Below are 24,262 nucleotides of genomic sequence, written 5' to 3'. Positions count from 1 at the left end.
CAGCAGAGGGCCAACTGAAAAGACTCTTAGTGAACTGCCAATCTAAACGGCATTTTTGGCTATCAGCGTTTTTATGCACCAGATGCAGAAGTTAATTCGCGCGCATATTATGCACAAAAAGGCTTTTAAAACACAACCATCGACTGAACGTTTTCCTGACAGATGAAATGTGGATTTATCATAAAGTAGGATAAAAATGGATGCAGTGATATAATTAGCTATGATGTAAAGCTTATAACTCATCTACTTTACCGGATATTTTAGCCAAGGCTCCAGGTAGTGTGAATAAAACCCAGTACAGTAGGTGTGTGTGTGTGTGTGTGTGTGGATCCATCGGGACGCGCCTCCTCTCGACCTCTGATAGGCGCAGCCGAGCGTCTCATCCGCCTTTTAGGAACCTTTGAGTTCACAGGGATTCAGCTCGGACGTGTCATGGGTACAGACAACTGAAAGGACACTATTGATATACATGACTCTCTTCGGTTCTTGCCATGCAGGGATAAATCTGCCGTTCTAAAAGTTTGACTACAGTCGTTTGAATCATTTTCGGTAAGTAGCCGTAATCTTTTTATTTGCCTGCTGCGATTGGATTAATGCATGACAGAGCACACCCTTTAAAATCTGAACAAATGTCATGTTTTCATTTCTAGAAGAGTGCTTTTTTTTGGTGTAAAATGCATTTCATTCACTCCACCTCCTGATCCAAGCCACAGCAGAAAGATAGTAAACAGTAAATAACAGCGGCAGCTTGTTTGACAGCGTCGCGTCAAAACTAGAACGCTTGCATTATAATCAATTAGACTGAACTCACGCTTGCTCTACACGCTTCTGGTTATGATGGTGATTTACGTTCTAAAATTGTTAGGGATTTTAACGAAAAAGAATTTAAAAACTGATTGAGATGACAGAACTATTAACTTACCATATCCTACTACACAATAAAATACGTTTTAAAAAATTTGTAATAGCCTATTTAATTTTACTGCTAAATATTAATATATAAAAATGTTTGTGAATTATAACGTAGGTATAATGCAATATGTATAGCCTATTTTATTGGTAAAAATAATATTTTACCAATAATTTATGGGGAATGGGGCAGTCCCAGAATTCCCTTCATATTTGTTTAGAATTTAAGTTAGTTTCTTCTTATTTATGGAATCTGCTATGTAAATATGTGAGTGTTGTGAGTGTTTTGTGTTGCCTTATGGGTTATTTAGTTCATGTTTCTTGCATTATTTTCGTGTTGTATGATAGCCTGAGGTTTTTTTTTTGTTTTTGTTTTTTGTCTTTGTGTGGGTAACACTGTGATCTGTATTTACATTATTATTGACTACTGTTGCTGAAGAGGCATTTTGATGAATTACAAATTATCATGTGACCATTTATTGTCTTCCTGTTTCATTCCAGTAAATTTTACAAGGACAAACAGATTAAAATAGCTTTAATAGGTTTATATATTATCATTATATAATTTAGTTACATAAAGAACAGTAAAGTACAACTGTAAAAAATCCTGTCACAAAAAAAAGAAAAGAAAAAAGTTATATATATATATATATATATATATATATATATATATATATATTACAGTGTAGTTTGTTGCATCGCTAACAATATAGATGTGGTTTTTAAATTTAGCCTAGATTAGTAAGGAGTGCAAAAGTAAGACACAATGCCATTTTCAAAGGTCAAACAAAACGGTAATCCTGTCAAAAGTCATCACTGATATTTTGCATTTTATAAGTTCAATACAAAGGGGTTGAAATTCAGCTCACTGTAAACTGCACTCTTAAATCTGTTCATGTCTTTAACTCAGTGCTGGCCAGAAAAACCAGTTATATTCCATTCTCATTAAATGTGTGTATTTTGACGTTCTGTCAAAAGCAAGTGGTGAGCTGTCATTCATTGCATTTATAAAAGGTCAGGAATGACCCTCTCTGCCCACCCTGATTTTATGCCAGGAATGTTTAGTGTCATGCATTTGTACTATATTATTTGGAACTAATCAGCAATGAAGCGCTCTTACATATACTAATGTGGATACATGCACAACAATGGATCTATAATATTTCATATTAAAATATGCAGCAGGTGCATGTTTTTTTTAGGAACGAGGCAGATTTGATTTGATATGAGTCGATCCCTTGGCTTGATGGAGCGTTGTGTGTTGCTTTGTGTTTGCCATGCTTGTAGGAGTGGTTCATTCAGTGTGTACGTATACATTGCTTCTTTCCATTTGTTCTCTGCATATCCAATACAAATACGTAGGCTGCTTATTATGCAGTATGCAATACAAAAGTGTTTTGATTAATGTTTTTGGGTCACAGTCAATGCCTAATGTTGACCAACCATGAGAATCTCATCTTCTCATTTCAATGACCTTTTTATGAACGTGCCCGGACTGTTGTTTTTCTCTTTCTAGAGCCGATGCTTAATCTCATTTAGTTGTAATGCACCTGCGTGGGGCTAGAGAAGATAAACGACTCCATGCTCATTTCCACAGTGAGATTTTTCAGTGCAGAAAATAGTCTGAAGTGCTTTTTATCTGTAGTCTGTGCAGGGGTTGCGTGAGTACAGACTCAACACAGGCAGCCAAGGACGCAACGGGAAGCAACACTGCAAAATATTCTCACTTAGCAGGCAGCGAGAGGAAATCCATCGAGTTACTTATGAGCCAAGCTTCCTTTGATATCAGACAGGAGAAAACATTTCAGCTGAGGTGGAAAGCCCTTTTCTTACTGGTAAAGCCCTGATGATATGACAGCGATCAAGACAATGCAAAGTGAAAGTACTGTAGTAAAGCATAGACTTGTACTGTCCTTCTCTTTACCTTCGAATTCAAGAATATCATGGGAATGTTTTGCAGTATTATATGCATTAACATTAGTTGATGCTTTAGGTCACATGAACTAAAAATGAACAATCATTTTTTGTAGCATTTATTAATATAGGTGTAAATGTTAATCATATTATTATTTTTGTTGTTCATACTACCACTACTGCTAATACATATTTTATGTTTAATTAATTTTATTACATATTTTTGATCATTTATACTTAGTGTTAGATTATATAATGCTTGAAATAATGTTATCATTTAGCATTTGAATGTTAAATATGTATAGTGTATACTGTATGTAGATAATAACCGTAACTGAGATTAATATATGATGTGAATATATTAGTTTATGTTAACTATTGCATAATGTTGATCCATACAAGTGTTACCAGTGCCTTTTTAAAATCATATAGTACATCTGTAAAACAGTTTTTGGTGTTGAATACACCAAAGCCTATAGTCTCTTCCAGTCAGGGGCAACGGAAATGCATTGTCTCCTGCAAACATGCATAGGAAGAATGGAATTATAGAGTGATGTGTGTCTAAAGCCCATCTGTAGACGGTCTGATTTTGTGGTGGGGCTGCAGTCTTGGTTGAAGGGACACGGTCAGAACAATGAATTCAAGAAGAAAATGTTTAAGAAATGAAAGGGTCCTCACCAGCGTGAAAAATGCATTTGTCTTCGTTTTTTAAAATCCCGGTGCCCACGCATAAGATTTATCGTCCATTAGTTCTCCTGGGCTCACTTTATCTTGGTGGGGGTGGTGTAACTCAAGACCATCTCACGCACAGACTTATATGCTATTTTCTGTAAATATAAACTGAAGAGATTTACTTCATGAGCTGTTTGCATAATACAAAGCAGTAATGCTTTGTAAATATGAGATACAGACTGTAGTTGTTTGTGTTATAAAATAGATGCTCAGACATGTTTTAATTTTCAGAAAAGGGTCAGACTTCTTTTATGATTAAATGTGCAGCTTATTAGCAAGCTCTAAGTGCAAGACTTTATTGAAACATTTACAGCACTATAGCGACTGAAAGAGTGACAGAAAGAGAAACAAGTGTGCAGAGCTGTTTTGCAATATACATTATTATTATTATTAATAGTAGTAGTAGTAGTAGTAGTATTTTACTTGCCCTGACTATATGTGACCCTGGACCACAAAACCAGTCTTAAGTCGCTGGGGTATATTTGTAGCAATAGCCAAAAATACATTGTATGGGTCAAAATTATCCATTTTTCTTTTATGCCAAAAATCATTAGGATATTAAGTAAAGATCATGTTCCATGAAGATATTTAGTAAATTTATTACCGTAAATTTATTAAAACTTAATTTTTGATTAGTAATATGCATTGCTAAGAACTTCATTTGGACAACTTTAAAGGCAATTTTCTCAGTATTTTGATTTTTTTGCAACCTTCCAGATTTTCAAATAGTTATATCTCGGCCAAATATTGTGGATCATCCACAATCATAAAAAAACAATCATTAATGGAAAGCTTGTTTATTCAGCTTTCATATGATGTATAAATCTCAATTTCGAAAATTGAAACTTATGAGTGGTTTTGTGGTCCAGGGTCACATATGTCCACTGTAACCTCACAACAAAAGTAATATAGGTCAATATATAATTTGTAGTTGTATAAAAATGCTTCATATATATATATATATATATATATATATATATATATATATATGTATATATATATATGTGACCCTCTCTGTGAAATCCAAAGTCTCCAAATCTAATTATGAGGTAACAAGCATCAAAGTTTGGTTTCAACCATTTATTTTACTATGATTGCAATCTTTGTCTTACTCAGTCGATATTAAACATTATCAAGGTTACATTTTCACAGAATGTTCTTTACCTTATGAAAACATGATTTTATGTAGAAAACAGTAAATCACAAAAAAAATGGATTTAGCTGGGTTTTCACAGACAAGGTCACATTTTTTATGCAAATATCGTATTAATACATATCCGCAACTGGCCTGAAACTCTCTCACACTGGCTCTGTGTAATCAGTCCACCCGTATTATTGAGCCCTGTTAATAACTCTGCTTTGAAGAGTGATGGAGAAATCTGACATCTTGTTAGTTAGGGTTTGATGGATTAGCTTTACCTGTCAACCTGTTTGTGGATTCCACTCTGTTTGAGTGGATACTTCCCCTTACAGCCACTTGTGACAGGAAGGCCCACATATTTGCATGTCCTCTGACCCCAAGAAACAGTTGAACACCTGATAACATGTTAGAGCCGGGGCAGGTGTTTCTCCAGATGGCCAGCCAAGAAACTGAAAGGTGTTATTTGAGACCTTCTAATGACAAGGGTATGGAAGCATTTAGAGTTATATGGGCCTTTATTACTGATGTATGGGTGGTTTTCTGACGGCATGATGCAGGCTGGAGGAATGTCACGGGAATGTTCGATCTGGTCGTTGTGGTGTGTTGAATCTCTTGGATCATGTTAATGGATTGCACTACATGTAATTATGTTACTGCACGCTGTGTCTGGATTTATCTTTTCATTTACTCTTTTTGAATAGTTAAACACATGCTAGTATTATTGCTTGTAGTCACTCTGGACGTCAGGAGCATCTTTTTTTAAATAATCTTGTAATACCCACAATATTTCACCTAGTTACCATTGCGTGACCATCAGAGGTCTGATAAAGCGTCCCGTGTCGTAGTGGGGGAGGGGGTTCAGTGCTCCATGTGCTGATCGGACTCTCCATTACCCAGAGTGCCATCTCAATGAGGACGGTGAGGCAGAAGACAGAACGATGGCTTCATCTGACCCCTTTGTTTCCCCTCACCATGTCGAGGAACTTGACAAAGGCTGATGGTCTTTGGATAATGACACTTCTCTTTGGGCTGAATACATAACAAACGCTGTTCATCGGTGCGTAAGGGAGAATCCCTCAACGCTGTGCATTACTTATGCTCTTTTTGAATTATTTAGCAAAGTTTGTTTAGCGTTAACTGCATGAGTGACCAGGCAAAGATCGCTATCACTGAGCCAGTGCTAGTCTGCCTGAGGCGCCCAGCGCTCTTAATGCGTCTGTTATTTTTGCATGTTACGCCCCATTATTCCATTATTTTCATTTTCAAGTCTTTTTAGCTTTACGGCATGATATATGTACTTTTTTAGGTAAGTCACTATGGAGAATAATTTGGTTAGAGAGGACTATGTAAAACTGCTTGGTGTTAAGGAGCTTTTGGCAGATTTTGATGCTAATTAGCTGCTCTTGAACCCCATTTGAATGCTTTACTGAACAGATGTATCCGATTTGTCTTACGGAGGCCTTTTTGCACCCTGTAGTGAAGCTGCTGCCATCTTTTGTCTGTGTATAAAGATTTATATGTAGTCTGTTAATACACTTTGTACCAGGATTTGAACAACAAGGCTCATTCACCTCAGTGTGTAGTTCAATATCAGTGTAATGAGATATATTTTGAAATGTATTTATTATGAAATCAAGCATTTCATTCAGCACTTCATTCATTCATTTATTATTCAACAGAGACCGATTAACTTGTTCAAAAGTGACAGTACAGACTTTGAAATGATTACAAAATATTTTTATTTTAAATAAATGCTGTGCTTTTGAACTTTCTGTTCATCGAAGACTCCTGAAAAAAATGTATACTATTATTATTTTCTTAAGCAGCAAATCAGCATTAGAATGATTTCTGAAGGATCATGTGACACTGGAGACTGGAGTAGTAAAATTCAGCATATACCATAAACATTTAAAAGAATCTGTAAAACTGTAGTATTATTATTCTTATTATTATGATTACATTTTTAAAATTCATTTTCAGGTTTTATTGGATTTTCTGTTCAGCTTGATCATGATATTGCATTTAATATAACTACTGTAAATGATAACTTTCAAACATCAACCTAAAAACAAAATAAATTTAGATTTACATTCAAAAGAATTACACATTAAGGATTCAGCAGAAGGAAATTATTGTACTTCTTCACAAAGTGATTGCAGTCTTTTTTCTCAGGGATGCTATTTGTCCCATATATTGCTGAATGAGCAATCTTAATTGAGCAATCATAATCTTGTTTGTGACTGGAAGAAATGTAGATTCGCCCCTCTTACGTGTTACAGTATAGTGGTTAAACAAATAAATAAATAAAACAAAGTGCATAACATCCACATGCCTAAGCTGTTATTTTTGCCATTTCACTTTGAACTCCATATGTATGCAGTCAATCTTGGTGTTGTCTTGAAGGGTATATTTCTTCCTCCTCAGCATCAGCAGCAGATACTATCTCAGCATGCCTCCAGAGCTTTTCCATTACCTTTGAAGTTTTTTTTTCTTTCCATGAGAATGCTTGGCTGGATTCTTGCAGATAATTCACATTGCAAGCATATACAGTGTTTTTAACCTGATGCTTAATAACTTGTATACACTGATTTCTTTATTCAGTTTTTTTTTTAATTTTTTTTTTTTATGTTCTTTGATATTACTCAATGACATTTTAAAAGTTGAGGTGAATGTCCTTATTGTCATTCCTTGTAAATACAATCCTGCCATCCCACTTTCACTGCAGACATGAGCTTCAAAAGCCCATGCCTAATTGTAGAGGTTTTTCACTGGTATGTTTTTGATTGCCATCTCAAACCTTTCATGTTTACACAACAATAATTTTTTTTTTTTTTCTTAATTGGTGGATGCCATCCATCTTATTCCTGTCATTTAGACCTTGAACAGACATAGTGGTGTTATGTTTGGGCAATTTATGTTACTAATGTTCTTTGACATGGTATGTTGACTGAATCATAAGCTCCTCCAGTGTCAGGTGATCTGAAATATTTCAATGATGTCTGAACCGTAGATGTTTACATATAAACATGCACAAAAGCCTCATAGTTGAGAGCGTAGAGTGTTTTCCCCCATCTGATTAAACTCAGTCACACTCTGTCCGTGATCACGGAGTGTAAATGTCTTGTTGGGAGAATGTGAGGTTTTGCCATCTGAGCCCCAAAGACAAAAGAGGGAGCAAATCCTTTCATGAACATTCCTAATTAGCCCCCGTTTGCCCTCTTATCCTGTTATGGTTTTTGCTGGCCCAAAGTTCAAGGGAATCAAACTTACCCCACCCACTTGGTTTTCTACAGCTGTCTCAAGGATATTTTATCCCTTCTTCAGTCTGACCCCCCCACACGCCAATACATTATTGTATCTGCCCTACCCTAAAAAGAGCTCAAGTCTTTTTCCTAGTTTTAAGAAGCGGAGTCACCGAACCCAAAGGTGAAGGGAAGAGAAGAGATGCTGTTGCAGAATTGAGACCTAGCTAAATCAGTTAAACCCAAATCTACAGGAGCAAAACAGATGAATCAATAACTTGTTGAGAAAACATATCACAATAGAAAAAGGTTATTAAAGGGCTAGTTCACCCAAAAACAAAAATTCTGTTATTATTTACTCACCAGGGTTATCGTAGTTAACTAAGACTGAAACTCAAATTAAAACCATGAAAAAATCATTACTTGAAATAAAATAAAATAAAATAAATATTAAAGCTGCAGTCCGTAAATTTTGTCGCCATCTCTTTGAAAACCTGGAATTGCAGCTGCTTGCGGAATTATCTTCCTTGCGTGGGGTTGTTGCTCTGGCATGGCTGCAGTGCGGCTGAATCTAATGTTTTAAGGTGAATGTGTGGCTGTCAGTCACCGCACAGATTCTAGCCTATGTCTTGGAATATATGACCCAAATAAGAATTTTCACCGTATATTGTTATCTGAACAAGTAAGTAACAAGTCTGCCACGTTTGTTCTGACCAACTGAGGAAAAAAGCATTACAATCAATTGCGCTTCCAATGGTGATAAATTTTTATCGATCGGTTAGCTCATATCACATCAAACCGTGCAAATTATTATTATTGTTATACTTTATTCTCAAATTATTAATGTTGACAACATCATTGCGTGATTATGAGTATAGTATGCATTAAAGTGTAGATTTCAATTTCTGTACAGTCTAATCTAATTGTCATGCCATTCGAATTTCATATTAAGAAATTCTTTTAACCCAAAAAGCAAATTATGCTCCCTTCGAACTGGTTTTCTTTCAAATACAAATCTTGTGTAATCCCAGTCTATCTGTAATCAGAAGTACATTTAAAACTGGAATATAATTTAATTTCATTCACATGTGTTTCATAAACACATAATCCTTTCTGGATTACAATCCGCCATCAAAATGATACATTTAATTATTCTAGCTGCTGTGAGAAAATGCTATAAACAATCCGCCACCTGCAGGATCCTCATATGCAATAGCCTAGTAGCTGGGACAACTTCTTTATGTTTACAGACGTGACGTAATGACGCAGTGCCATGCTCGAATTTCCTGTGAAAACCTACCTGTACCACTCAAATTAGAAAACATTATTATAAGCTAACCGTTGTGAATCGGGCTAAGGTAAGGCGATAGTTTTGAACACTGGCTGGTTATGTATGTACTTGCTCAAATATTGATTTCGGATCATTTTTAATCAAAAAAAGTTACGGACTGCAGCTTTAACTGAAGTACAGTAAAATATAAAAAGGCGGCATTTCGATTTTAATTTAGTTTAACTAGATTAAAATAACTAAAATAGAAATAAAATTAACACAAAGATATTGACATTATATATAAGCATGCAGTGAGACTTATAAAATATATAAAAATTTATATTTAATATTTTTTAAATAATAATAAAAAACTACTATTCAAACTACTAATTTTTTTTTTTTATTCTTTATTGGTGCTTTCTTCTGGATTATTACATTAGGACAGTTGTATGACTGACATTTTGACTTCATGTCCACCCAAAAATATTAAAAAGTTGTATGAATGAAAATGTATTCCCCTAAACTTATGCATGCAGCATATGGCACATTGTGTCACATTAAGATTGTTCTAACAGTGATCATTTTAAACAGAGACTCAGCATTGTGAAGCTGCTTTTCCATTGTGTTATTCTGCGCTACATGACCGATTCCTTGGATCTTTGAATGTGTCAAGAGACTGAAGAGGGGATTAAAAATTATACAGCTGAACCGGACCACTTCAAACGAATAGTGCCGGATAAGTATGTGTGTGTGCTTGTAGGATTTCAATTAGTTGGTGTGTGATTCTGATCCAACGTGACTCCTTTGGTTTTGGCTGGGTGCACTATAGGGCAGAGGCATTGCTCGATGCCATTTGGCTCTGTTGAGTTTGCATTGTGCTCTCTGAAATGAATGGAGAGATGCAGCTTCCTCTGTGTTATTGTCCATTCTTGTTGTATTGTGGCTTTCCTAGGAATTTAGCTTTACAATAAACTGTTTTGAATATGTTATGCAATATTTTTGTTTATTTTGTATTCATGGCATAGATAAGGATTGTGCTATTGTCCTAAGTAATATCATATATTACATGTAGTATAATGTTTTCCTTCTAGATGAAATACTGAGATTCAGGTGTTCGTGGCAGACTGGAAAAAAGCGAAAACTTGCAGCTTGTGGCTTCTTTGCCGCTCTTCTCCCTTCACTTCTCAAACCTGTGCAAAATCTGGTCCAACAAGTTTTGGAAGTCACAAGAGAGGATTTGCATTTCTTTCCCTCCATTAATGGGAGCGACTGCCATTCACAGGCTGATTCACAAGCTAGAGTATCATGTTTCTGACCTGAGTTAGTCTTACTCACCTGGCAGTGGCTCAGGCAGGAACTCCAGGGCCCTTGACCTGCTGGGAGCCGCTTTCCTCCACCCTGCTGGGTCTGAGTCAGCCAGTGACCTGTAGTAAAGAGATGACATGAATGTGACTGGATGTGTCATGCTGTACAGAGAGGAAATCAGGTTTTCAGAGAGTCATTCTTGCATGGTGTATCACAGGTGCTAAACACTAAAATAAGCACTTTTGCTTTAAAAATAGTGTAATACATGCAGTCAAATGATTAATGTTGCATATTTTGGAGTGAATTGTTCTTTTTATTTTCAACAATGGCTCAGCCAAAACATCAGAAATTGCAATATAGATTTAAACATTTCTTATAAAATAGACCAAATAATCTAAACTTTACTATCCACATTATTTGTACAGCTCTATGCAATAAAGTGATCAAAAGTGATAGTAAATACATGTATAATGTTACAAAAGCTTTCTATTTTAAATAAATACTGTTCTGTAAATATTAAGCAGTACAACTGTTTTCAACATTGATAATAATTAGAAATATTTCTTGAGCAGCAAATCTGCACATTAGTATGATTTCTGAAGGATCATGTGACACTGAAGACTGTTGTAATTACTGCTGAAAAATCAGCTTTTTTTCCATCACAGGAGTCAATTACATTAAAATATTCAAATAGAAAATATGTGTTTTGAATTGTAATAATATTTCACAATATTACTGTTTTTACTGTATTTCTGATTAAATGAATGCAGTCTTTCTGAGCATAAAAGATTAAAAAACCATACCCACCCCAAACGTTTAAACGGTAGTATATTTCAACAAATGTCTCATTTGTTTCTATTATTTCATTTTAGCAGAACACATCTGAGACTGAAAGTGTATACTTAAAGGAATAGTTCACACAAAAATGAACATTTTGTCATCAGTTACTCACCTTCGTGTTGTTCCAAACCTGTATGAGTTTCTTTCTTATGTTGAACATAAAAGAAGATATTTTGAACTATTCCTTTAAATGAAGTACAAAAGAAAATTGTAGTTGTAAATTAATGTAGTACAGTATGCAGATGTTTTAATATCATAGATTAATGCACATGGATATTGTAGAGACAGGAAGACAATTTTATGTATAATTTTATGTTTAATCTTACTGAAAGAGGATGTTTAATTGTACCAGTGGTGGTATATGGACACATATTTATCTCTTCTTAGTAACTTTTGCCTGAAAAACATTTGCATTAAAGGGGTCATCAGATGCAAAATTCACTTTACAAGTTGTCTTAACATAAATGTGTGTTGGAAGTGCGTGTACACATCCATCCTATAATGATAAAAATCCACCCAGTGTTTTTTTTATTTTAAATCCCTATTTTAAAAATCCCCTCTCTCAAATCAGGCTGTTCTGAGAGGCCTGTCAGAATGACGTAGTTCTGTACAGGCCCCTCCCACGATAGTTGATTGACAAGGCCGTCTTACCTTAGACCCGCCCTGAGTGAGCTGAGAGCTGTCCGACTCCAGTGCAGGGGAAGACAAGATGTCTCAGATTAAGCGATTGAGGTGTTTTGTTGTTGAATGTAATAATGAACATAGTAGTCGTCATTTACTCCCGACATCTGAGCCGCTGAAGCAATCCCGATCTGCTTAAATGCATCTATGTTCGTGCAAATCATTCGTGATCCAGCTTCATCTACAGAAGAAGTGAGTATAAGGGTTTTTTTATGAATCTTTGCAAATCGCCTTTTCTAATAATGTGGTAGTTAGTCGGTTTCGTGGCTGAAGAGCAGAAGAGTAGCTGAAGAGCAGAGCTCATTAGCATTTAAAGTGACATGGACTAAAAAACATGGTAAAAAAGGTGTTTTTTACACTACCATTGAGAAATTTTAACCAAAGTATGCTATAGACTTTTCATTAAGACCCTAAAGAATCATATCAACTTGTGGAAAATGGGCATCCGATGACCCCTTTAAGAGGGTCAGAAATGCCTTGGAAGCAGTACAGACAAAATCAAGCAAGTACAAAAGGCCATTTTGCTTCTGAACCAGGTTCACGTTGTGCTAAAGTGTTTGCTCTCCAGTTATGATTTAATGCAGCGTGATCCTCTTCAACACTCTCCAAACAACAGAATAGTCTGCTTAAACAAACCGACAACCGCAGTTTCCATTTTCCAGAGCAACTCGCAGGTGTGTAGGCTTTGATGACAGGTATTGCTCATGGCAGGCACCTGGCAAAGCTTTAGAGGAGCTGGGGCACTGAAGTTCAACCTCAGGCACTTCCTGATTGGTCTGGAAGGTTGCCTTTGAATGTCAGAGTAATTATTATGTGCCTTGTTTGGAAACTGAAGTATTTAAATTAAATATTTCACTTGTTTGACTGGCATGATTTGCAGTTATCATTATTGTGATTAGAATGTCAACGCTTAAAATGAAATTATTAAAATAATTATGAAGAAAAGTCTGCTGGACTGCAAGTGCCCCACAAATGTATGTTAATATATTTTAAAATGTAATTTATTCCCGTGAAGGCGATTCTGAATTTTTTAGCAGCCATTACTCCAGTCTTTAGTGCCACATGATCCTTCAGAAATCATTCTAATATGCTGATTTGGTACTCAAAAACATTTATTATTATTATTATCAATGATCTCTTATCACCCGTGTTCTCAGAGTTGTGGCTTAGACAGCTGTTGCTTGATTGTCTTAGACATTAGACTCCCCAATAACAGATAAAGCTGAATAAGATGACTCTGGTCTGAGGACACCTGTGTGTTGAAACTGAATCTATGTTTTCTTATCAGTAGGATGTCTTTTTGTTACTCTGGGCTTTCCTTACTTAACTCATTCCCTCTTCATGTCACAGTCTCATCTAGGATGATTTTATCAGAGCTTCAGATTATTTCACCTGCAGGCATTCTCTATCTAGGCTAAAAATGAGAAATGAGAGATTTTCATGCAGTAAACATTCTTGTATTGGCTATTTTAGTGTGAGATTTTTTAGCTGGCCAGATAATGTATTTAAGGTATATATCTATCTTTATAGTTATATATAGTTAGATGCATTACATATAGTTGGCCAAAAAATTAAAAATGGTTGTTATTTACTTCAAGCCTTTTTCTTCTGTGGAGCAGAGAGATTTTTAATTTTTTAATTTAATTTAATTTATTTTTGGTGCTGCTCTGTTCCATAAAATTAAAGTGAATAGAAAGCAAAGGCTGTCAAATTCCCATGTGTGCTATTTTCCAAGTCTTCTGTGGACTGGATTTATGATGCATTTTTTACATTTTTTTGGAGCTTGACTGACCCTGAATTTTACATTTGCTTTCAATGTTTGGAAAAGAGCAGCATGAACACTTATCTCCTTTTGTGTTCTCCTGAAGACAAAAGTTTTACAGGTTTGGAACAACATGAGGGTGAATAAATAATGACAGAACTTCCATTTCTGGATGGACTATCCCTGTAATCTTTTCTTTAGTAGAAACTACAATTGCACAAATGTGTCATTAAGTTAATTGCTTTTAGTTCGTCATAACACCTGGCTGTTTCATTTGAAGATTTATCACCATACTTCTGTATCTGTTATCTCTGTTCAGCATCCACATGAAGTACATTTCCATGTGTTAAGTTCTTACTAATATAATACTGAAAGCCCAGGGGAAAATCCAATTCATTATCTTCAGACTTAACTTATTACAGAGGCCACCACATTTATCAAAGGTGTGTCAAAACATACTTAAATTGTTTGTTGACATTCCCAGTCGACGAACAGCTTGTGGGACCAATCTGCAGCAAAAAAACGAAAACCGATATGTACTTCTGTGCTCCTTTTCAATACCGCCTTAGACCTTCAGCGGTGAAAAGGATCACTTTGAGGAAACCCGATACTCTCTAACATGGCTGTGCTGAGCCACTCTACATTGTCTGAGAGGTCAGGAGCTACACAGCAACAGAAGCTCAAGGCTGCCTGGTGTCGCTCTGTTTAATCATTTTTCTGAAACCAGCATGGCTAACACAATAAAAATGAGGAAATCTGTTTTTCCCACCTTAGACAGGAAAGCCATTCTAATCCAACTGGACATGTATAACTTTAGGGACTCTAATCAGTGACTGTCTTTAGTAGTAGCCTACTAATACGGTGATTGCACCGATTTGTATTGATGTTGAATGGATGCAGAGAAAGAAAAAAGAAAATTGATCACTATTATTATTATTATTTTAGTTTTTATATAAAAAAAACACATCTTTTTACACATCTGTGTTCACAGAGATATGCTGGGATTGTTGCTCTTGATTAAATGGGAATTACTTTCCAAATCAAAGGAAGGTCTAATCCTTATTAATGAACCACAGAAAGTACCAAAAATTGTCTATGTTTTGAAGATGTGCTTTCTTGCCTTCCAGGTTCAGATTTGTAAGTGAATAAACTGATGGAGATGAAAAAAGAAAAATGGCAAATTTCAGGCTTAAATATCAAATCTTAGTAACAACAATACTTGCAATGTCAACTTTTAAATGTTGCTGCTGTTTGTCTTCATTTAATATTACAAGTCAAGGACCTGTTTGATCTGGTATTCTGTAAATTAAGCAAATATCTCATGAAAAGGGTGCTCTGATTTGCTGATATACCTGATGACTAAAATATAAACTCATAAACTTTACAGGAGACCTACAACAAGAGTGGGATCCGTTTCAAACCATTTTTTGTTGAGAGTAAATTGAATAGCTTTCTCATGCTAGGATTTGTGAGTCAGCTTTTTTCCATAGAGAATTAAATTTGTGAGTTGTAAACAAAGTTAGAGAAATTGATTCACCAAAATGAATGGATTGATTACTGGCTGGCTCGCCATCTGACTCCCTGAAGAAAGCACAAAGCGGTTTAGTAAAGCACTTCTGAAAAATGTGTAATCTGCCCCAGCTTTCGTTTCAGTAATGTAAACCACAGAGCTCTGTGTTTAAGCCATGTGCTTTTCTCCAGGCTTATTTTAGTCTATCAGATGGATTTTTTTTGTTGAACTTTTTGTTGAACTTGTTGAATTTTTGTTGAAGTGTCGCACCAAAAAACAGCATAGATCCTTCTCATTTTTCAGCCTTTGTTAATTTAATTCTATTTTATTTAGGCTAAATAAATGTGCATAGTGAAAATGAAATTTGATTATTTTTTACTTTTAAGTAAAAATGTTAAACAATATATTTTTAGGCAAATGTTAATAGAATCTATCAAAAAATATGCCACATGAAGCACATGAATGTTCTGTTCCATTAAATTTGATCAGATTTAATAGACTATAAATATATAACTATCCATTTTGTGGTGTTCGTCAAAGATGTCATTGTGAACATGGCATTCAGTAATTGAAAACAATAGACGAGTGTTTGTTCTGTTGCCAACAACCAAAGCGAATGGCTAAGAGGGTCGCTGTTGCTGAGGGTCAGGACATTGGCAGACTGCTGACATTGTCATTGATATAATGAAGCATTTGCTGGAATAACAAGCATGCCTCTTTGTGTCTGGTGTTCTGGAGAGGGATAACACCGCTTTTGAACTGCTTTAATCCTATAGAGTTTCCTTTCTATCTTCAGCAGGTATTTCTTTAATCCCTTGTTAAACTTTATTTATTTGGCGCCTATAGTTAAGTTGTTTCGTATGACCCTGGTTGTATGTTTTTTAATAAATGGTTGTTTTGTTCATCAGGTGCCGTGTTGGATCTGGGTACCTGCTCATGTGAGTTTTCCTCCAGCTATGGAACCCTGGCCTCTCATGGCCTGGGGCCTAATGCTGACCACCATCATCAAAGCGGTTCAATCGAGGGACTTCACAGAAAAAGATATTATTTTTCTCCATCCCTCAAGTAAGTATTTCTTCTTAGATTCTGCCAAAGCCTTAAAAATGAAATGGATATAATCCATGTTTTTCCTGGGTCATCTGGATGATCAAAAGGGTCAGACATCAGTTGTCAGTCATGAATTCTATAGATCCTTTAAAGGCTGGTGTGGAGCTGCTAGACCTTCAAGGCTCTGAATGCAGATTTAATTATGGTGTTCTAGATTTTATATTGTGTCCTAATAGTTGGCCTGTATCAGTGACTGAGCATCAAGCCAGTGATTCGTAACTAAACTCAGCGTCTCAGCTGACATACCAGCTGTGTTAAGATCCCCCACCCTGACACTCATGGATTGCCCACCCTCCCTGCTGATGCAAAATCAGTTGTTCAGAGCACGTGGCATTGGCGCCATGGGTCAGTGTAGCCTTTTGGCCTCATTTGATTTGTGTCTTGAAATGCTTAAAATGGCTGTTACGCTCATCAAATAAATGGGTACATTTTTCTAATAACATTCATCAAGTAATTAACAAACGTGAATGCATTAAGTCATTTTAACAGTATCCAAACAAATACTTAAACTATTGTTCAAAAGTTTGCTGTTGGTAAATTTATTGTAATGTTTTTTGAAAAAAGTCACTTATTCTCACCAAGGCTGTATTGATTTGAAAAGACAATTTAAAATTTTTTTTAAATATTATTACAATTTAAAATAATTGTTTTCTTTTTTAATATATTAGTGTTGAAATTAGCTGGGCTGTTATATTTTTGTGGAAACCAAGATACATTTTTTTCATGATTCTTTGATGAATAGAAATTAATTGATGATGTATTTGAATAATGTATTTACTGTCACTTTTGATCAATTGATCAGTCTTTGACTTGAAATATAGATACATTTGGATATATACTAATATAAGTTATATAACACATTTAGTCATTTAGCAGACGCTAAATTAATACAGTACATATATACGACTTACATATAAATAAATACTTTAGAATGTATATTAGTGAAAACAATAAGACTTTTCCCGAACATTTTCCATTTAGAAATGGAACCAGAATCATTACTTTCCTCATGGTTCCCATTCCTAATTTTCCTATATATATATATATATATATATATATATATGTGTGTGTGTGTGTGTGTGTGTGTGTATGTGACCCTGGACCACAAAACCAGTCTTAAGTGTTAATTTTTCGAAATTGAGATTTATACATCACCTGAAAGCTGAATAAATAAGATTTCCATTGATGTATGGTTTGTTAGGATCGGATGATATTTGGCTGAGATACAACTATTTGAAAATCTGGAATCTGAGGTTGCAAAAAAATCTAAATATTGAGAAAATCGCCTTTAAAGTTGTCCAAATGAAGTTCTTAGCAATGTATATTACTAATCAAAAATTACATTTTGATATATTTACAGTAGTAAATTTACAAAATATCTTCATGGAATATGATCTTTACTTAATATCCTAATGATTTTTGGCATAAAAGAAAAATCTATAATTTTGACCCATACAATGTATTTTTGGCTATTGCTACAAATATAACCCAGTGACTTAAGACTGGTTTTGTGGTCCAGGGTCACACACACACATATATATATATATATATATTTGAATGTACTGATATTCTATGCATTACATGTTCGTCAATGACTTATATTAATAGTTACAATAATTTGTTACCAGTTCCTATTTAAATATGTGATATCTCAGAACCATTTGGTTACATGTGGTAATGTTCAAGTACAATTTGGCTATAATGAAAGAGAGTAGAGGTTGGTTTCAGTTCTGTTGAGAGAATTAATCTCTGAAATCCCAAACTCTTTCATCACAGTGAGCAGGACCTCCCAAAATCCTTTTAGCTGTGTGCCGGCTCTCCGGTGTGCAGCTGGAGATATCCGTATCTGCTCAATGTCCCAGCGGGGATTGAGTGTGTGTGTGTGAGAGAGAGAGAGAGAGAGGTTAAAACAAATCAGTTCTTATGAGATCCCAAAATAGTTGTGTACCAGCAGCGATTTTGTGACCTGCTGATATCCAGCTGTTGCATATTGATGTAGAGGATTTATTATGATGATGGAGTTAATTTTGTTTCATCACTGCAGATGGCAAGTGTGGATTTACAACCCCATGAGATCATTCAGAAAACAAAACACACTCCAGCTACTTAGCATAGTTAGGACTACTTTACAATGAGTGTTTACATGCACAACAAAACTCTGGTGAAAATCAAAAATCAGCTCATTATGAAAGCTGAAAAACTCAAAAGCATGTTTGCAATGGATTATGTTACAAATGATTTTGTTTTCTTCTTTTTTGACATCAAAAATTTAACAAACACCCACACAAAACATGCATATTGAATTAGCTGGGGGAAAAATATAATTTTATAATGACATAGACCACCCGATGGTTGTAAATGTGTCTCCGACTGTTCATGTTTTGCTGTTTTAACTCAAATGTTTCTCTCACCTCTGTATCTAAGAGAGGTTATAGTCAGTTGTATCATTGTATTAATTATTGAGTGACCACTTTCATAAGAGTCACAAGAATTTGGGGGAGTTAACAGTAAAAGTGTAGGTCAAAAATACTAACTACTAAGCTCTGTTTGCATATACAGAGCTATTTAGAGACTTCAGAAGTAATAACACATCAGGGCTGTCTGGATGAATGAATAGTCTGTTTAAAATGTCACTTGATCAGATTCTTAAATGTTTGCTGGGTGAGGTCAACAAGAGGTTTTTCTTCTTAAAACTTTAAAACAAAAAAGAGACTGATGTTTCTGTTTCATTTGAGCTGTATAATCTGATTGAGGAGCTCCAGAAAGTGAAAAAGCATACTGTATTCCCAAGAGCTTTTTTCACCTAAGAAATAACAGCAAAATGCTGGTGGAAGAGCACTTGATTAAATTGTGTCTCAGTCCGTATGGCAGATGTTCCTGATGATGAAATTGACATAGATACATAAAACATTTTATTTAAAAAATTAAATTTCATCTGTAAACATAGAGTGTAAATCATAATGTCAGATGAAAATGTTTGACTAGCTCCACAGAGGAAGAAAAAAAAACAATATTTTTTAAATATTTTTGCATCACTCTACTGATATTCTTACTGCAAAAATCTATATTTTTACTTACTTTTTCAAATGAATGTTTTTTGGGGGAACAAGAAGCTTAATGTACTGTAACATTATGCCAACACAATTAATTGAAAGGAAAAAAATGGTCTGTGCTATTCTTTTAAACATTGTATTCATCAAAGAATCTAAAAAAATCCGTAAAAATATAAAGCAGCACAGCTGTTTTCAACAATGAAAATAATAGGAAATGTTTTTTACGCACCTAAGCACGATTTCAAGAATGATTTCTGAAGACTAGAATAATAGCTTCTGAAATTCATCTTTGCTATCACAGGAATAAATTACATTTTAAAATATAATAATAAAAAATTAATTAAATTTTAATTTGTAAGAATATTTCATTTGTTTATATTATTGTTTATAATGTACTAAAATAAAATATTATTTAAAATATATTTTTAAAATGAATTAATACAATTAATAAAATAAAAAAGTGAGCAAAAGAGACTTTGAAAAACAAACAACAACAAAATACTTTTGTTCCACATAATAATTATGCAAGTTTATCAGTTTCACCAAGGGTTTTGCCATTACCAATAATTTCCATTCTGTTAACATTGATTATTATACGTTTTTCCCCAGCAACTCCATATCCAGGAGGCTTTAAATGTTTTACTTGTGAAGATGAACCTGACAACTATGAATGCAACCGCTGGGCTCCAGATCTCTACTGTCCACGAGGTACCAACATCTCCATTACGTCTCTCTTATTACAGAGCAGTCTGAATTCCTTTGACAGACCCATAATTTCACTTTGTCTTGCACTGTGCATCCTGAAACAAAAGTACAGTATTTTTGTCATCCTGTGAAACAACCAAAAACAAGGCACAATCTATCATGATTCAGTGAAGGTGCATTTAAATAGTCACTGAGCAGTGCTATTGAAGTGCATTCAGTAAATGCTTAGAGAAGAAGTGAATAAGATGCAGCTGGGTCAGTATGTTTCAGGTCCTGCTTTGCCCATGAGTTGCTCTATATGTATTCAGTTCATGTTTTTGCCATGAATAGCCTCCCATATAAGGAGTCCTGTGCTGTGTCAAGTTTGATTTACAGCAGTGTGTCAATGACTCAGGAGCTGTAACCCCTTATAGACACTCATTCCTTCAGTAAAGCGCATGCTGCTGCAGAACATCTGCACATTTGCTGGGAATGCATATATTTCCAGGAATGCTCAAATATGGTTGTGTTCAGCGTTTCCACATAGTTCTTAAATATGGTGCAATATTGTGTTATTGTTATACTCGCACTTCAAGGGCACTTATTAAAGATTTTTCAAGTGGCTGAGGGCGAGTTCTGCAATATCCGGTGGAAAAAAAATCCCTTTTTCACTGAAATCTGACTCCTTTATTAGTCAGAATTTAAAGCTGTCTTTTGTGATGCATATATGTCTTTGAGAAAACTAAAGCCCCTTTGTAACTTTTAGAGAGCAGATATTGCTACACACAACATAAGATGAGCTGGGATGGAAACACAGTGTCGGTGACAAAGCGTTGTGTGGCGCTGGAAGACTGTTTTGAAACAGGGTGCTCTGAGATGGACCATGAAGGAAACAAGGTGAGATACAACTCACATCACATTGTTTCAGACCAAACTTGTCCAGTTTGTGTTTTGCTCGCCCTGCTGAAATCCATCCACATTTATCTTCTCATCTTACTTTACACAATCCACTTGAAGTGATCTTAAAGAAAACATGTCGGGTGGTTGATAAACACATTTGTGATCGGCTCTGCTGCCTGTAGGATATGGCTCAGTCAGCGACACTAAACTCAGCTCTTTAGTTAATCCATTTATCCTCTCAAGTGATTTCGCTGCAGATGAGATAAAGTTGTGAATTATGCTGCCGTCTCTCAGTAATCCTTCTTTGAGTAATCCTTGCTGAAAGGTGCGCCTGTTCACTCCCTGAACTCTTTGTGTCTTACCTTTTACCTCTAGGACAGGACAGGAGTTATGCAGAGGGCAGAGGGCAGGGGGCAGATGTGAGAAGGCCAGATTGAGAGATAAATGCGGTGTAAAGATGCCACAGCTACACTAAAAGGGAAAATTTAGAAGCCGAAGGTTCATTCTTAGGTTAAAAAGGTTTAATTGATTTGTGTTTGTCTGAAGTGATTTTTTCTCTGTAGGTAAACTTTAAATAATGACTGTTTACTGTTTATGTTCAGACAGGTGATGTTGAGCCTTTTATTACAGTGCAGCACTGTACTGACATTCTGGCCTAATCTGAAGTATGGTATTAAACTTCAGCAACGGATTCAGCCCAAAACACTTAACACCAACTTTGTTTTGTAGAAAAACATTTCTGACGAGTGCTGTAAATGTATATAAAACATTTTATATATCCATCTCCAAAGGCCTCTTTGCACAACTGAGTTTCATCCAAGATGTTCATGTCTTTCTTTCTTCAGTCAAAAAGAAATTAAGGTTTTTGAGGAAAATATTTTTCTCCAGATAGTGGACTTTCAATGTGGACCAATGGGTTGAAGGTCCAAATTGCCGTTTCAGTGCAGCTTCAAAGGGTTGAAGCTGCACTGAAAAATTGAAAGGGAAAAATTGATATACTTTTAAAACACTGTGATGCGTGTCCACGACTTCACGCATTAAACTTCAGAGGAAATGCTTTCCCCACAATAAAGTGAAGAAATATATATACACAAATATGTCATTTTTGTGGCCATGTCCTTTTAGTTAAATCATGGCCAGTATATGTACTAATTCGTCCCCTTGTATTCGTTTAGTGGCTGCAAATTAATAAATTGTTAGAACATATTTTTAAATTGTGGCCACATTATCTTGTTTTTGCCCGCTTGTCATGTGCAAGGCTTAGTGGCTTATAACCGCAGTGATTGTTTTTCATTTAACACATTTGCAAATGATCACTTTCTTAATCTATCACTTTTTTCTCTATGCAGGTGTGCACATCCTGTTGTGAGGGGAACATCTGTAACATGCCCCTCCCACGAAACGAGACTGATGCCATTTTTGCCACCACGTCTCCTATTAACGACAGCATTCAACCAGCACAGAGTCCCACGCTGCTCCTCTCTGTCTGTATCATCAGCCTGATGCTCCACAGTATTAACTGAGACAATCATCCAGAGCAGAATACACCTTAACAGCAGTAATTTAGGAAACCATTGACTCGTGCCAGTCAGCTTTTCTCAAAATGAAGTGTTAATTCTTGGACTTTTTATTTCCTATGAATACATTTTTATGAATCATATACTAACGTTTGGTTTCGCTCAAGCTGAGTGGACTTGTCTAATAGTCAGTTTTTCGTGATTGATGTGGGATGGGGATATTTATGGCAAAACTGACACAAACCTGCACATTTTTTGTTTTGAATTGATATGAGTTGTTTTATACATTTGTATAGATATTTATTTTTTTATCATCCATTTTTGTTGGAAGCTGAACTGTTGGCTGTAGGTATGAACATAGTTTTAGGGGTCAAGCTACATGAGTTTTCCACCCACCCCTCTCATTGTGAGAGTATTTTTGTCATCATGGAAAAGGGCTTGGCACCTATAGGAACCAGCATTCCTCGCTCCTATAAAAAGAACATTCTCTGTTAGTTTTGCACTGTGTATTTGTGTCATAACACTACATGTATTCCTAAAGCACTTGTGTACAGATTGTCATGTAAAAGTGTAGTGACTAGCATTGAACGTCCATATAGCCTACAGTGAAGGGCTTTAATATTATTATATATACATATGTATGTTCCTACACATTTGTCAGTCCATTGTTGTGTACTGTAATATTTCCTAATCATAATTCCTGGCTGACTGTGCAATCGGCAAAAAGTGTTGAGTCTGCAGCGACAGTGTTATTTTTTTCAGGCGTTATTATGATTTGTTTAGGCGATGTGCCCGGCTGTAAATGAAGCTATATCCTGTTTCTTCTCTGTCTTTTGTTGAGTTATGAAAAGTATTGTAACATTCACTGAAATCATTTTGTTCACTTCAGTACAATATAAAGGGCATGGTGATCACAGAAGGGCTCAAAACCTTTACTCAGGTAATTATGGACCAGTTAGTGCCAGTTTAGAAACACACAAAACCTTTATCCTGAGTAGACCCGGCCGAACAATCTGAGGTCATATGCATTTAACATATCTCTGAATGTGCTTATGTAAAATCAGCTCTCATTAGCTCAGATTTATAACATTACATGTACATAAAAAGGTTTTTAAAATCAGTTTTTACTCTCATCTTTAATATATATAAAAAAAAAATAATACAAATTTGTAGTAGGGTTGCATGAACTTTTTATACTTACAAAATTGTGAATGCTGCATGCCATCGTGTGCCAAGGCTTCTTATAAATGTAGATATTTTTTTCTACGCTTGTTTGTAATATCCCTGTATATTCTTGTGTACATAATTTTGGATATGTTTTTAAATCACACCTTTGGAGTACATTGGTAACACTTGTGTGGTCTCTTACCTGTGTTGTATGTATTAAATTTAAATGTTTACTGATGTTTTGTTTACTGATAATAAAAACAATATTCTGAAGAAATGACGTTTGTTTTGGCTAAAATACACACGTCATGATTCAACAAGAAAAATCGAATGAGTTTGTCAGTGTTCTGTTCAAATAATGCTTGCATTGGCTGTTCACACAAAAGATATTTCTGTTTTGTTCAACTTTTCACTCAACACTTACATCCACTGTCGATTTTCCACTCAAAAAGGAAAGGCAAAGCTAAACTTTATAAATTTGGCACACACACACACATATACAGTATAAACTGTATTATACAGTATATA

At 35.2% G+C, this 24,262-nt stretch overlaps 1 protein-coding gene across 2 annotated transcripts; it reads left to right on the top strand.

Annotated features, from left to right (window-relative positions):
• lypd6 (LY6/PLAUR domain containing 6) lies at positions 1-24,011 on the top strand. 2 transcript variants are annotated; one of them, XM_058787340.1, is made up of 6 exons: positions 1-549; positions 16,215-16,371; positions 20,076-20,174; positions 20,917-21,047; positions 21,426-21,469; positions 22,400-24,011. In XM_058787340.1, the coding sequence occupies exons 2-6, from the start codon at positions 16,263-16,265 to the stop codon at positions 22,551-22,553; spliced, it is 537 nt and encodes a 178-aa protein (XP_058643323.1). In that variant the 5' UTR covers positions 1-549; positions 16,215-16,262; the 3' UTR covers positions 22,554-24,011. The 2 variants fall into 2 exon arrangements, with proteins under 2 accessions (XP_058643323.1, XP_058643324.1); XM_058787341.1 differs by lacking the exon at positions 21,426-21,469 and having other exon boundaries at positions 12-549.
• Positions 24,012-24,262: the final 251 nt, after the last annotated feature.

Source organism: Onychostoma macrolepis, chromosome 09 (genome assembly GCF_012432095.1).
Source record: "Onychostoma macrolepis isolate SWU-2019 chromosome 09, ASM1243209v1, whole genome shotgun sequence".
Taxonomy (NCBI): Eukaryota; Metazoa; Chordata; class Actinopteri; order Cypriniformes; family Cyprinidae; genus Onychostoma; species Onychostoma macrolepis.
The sequence above is the reverse complement of the archived record's forward strand: the minus strand, read 5'-3'. Positions and strand labels throughout refer to the sequence as shown.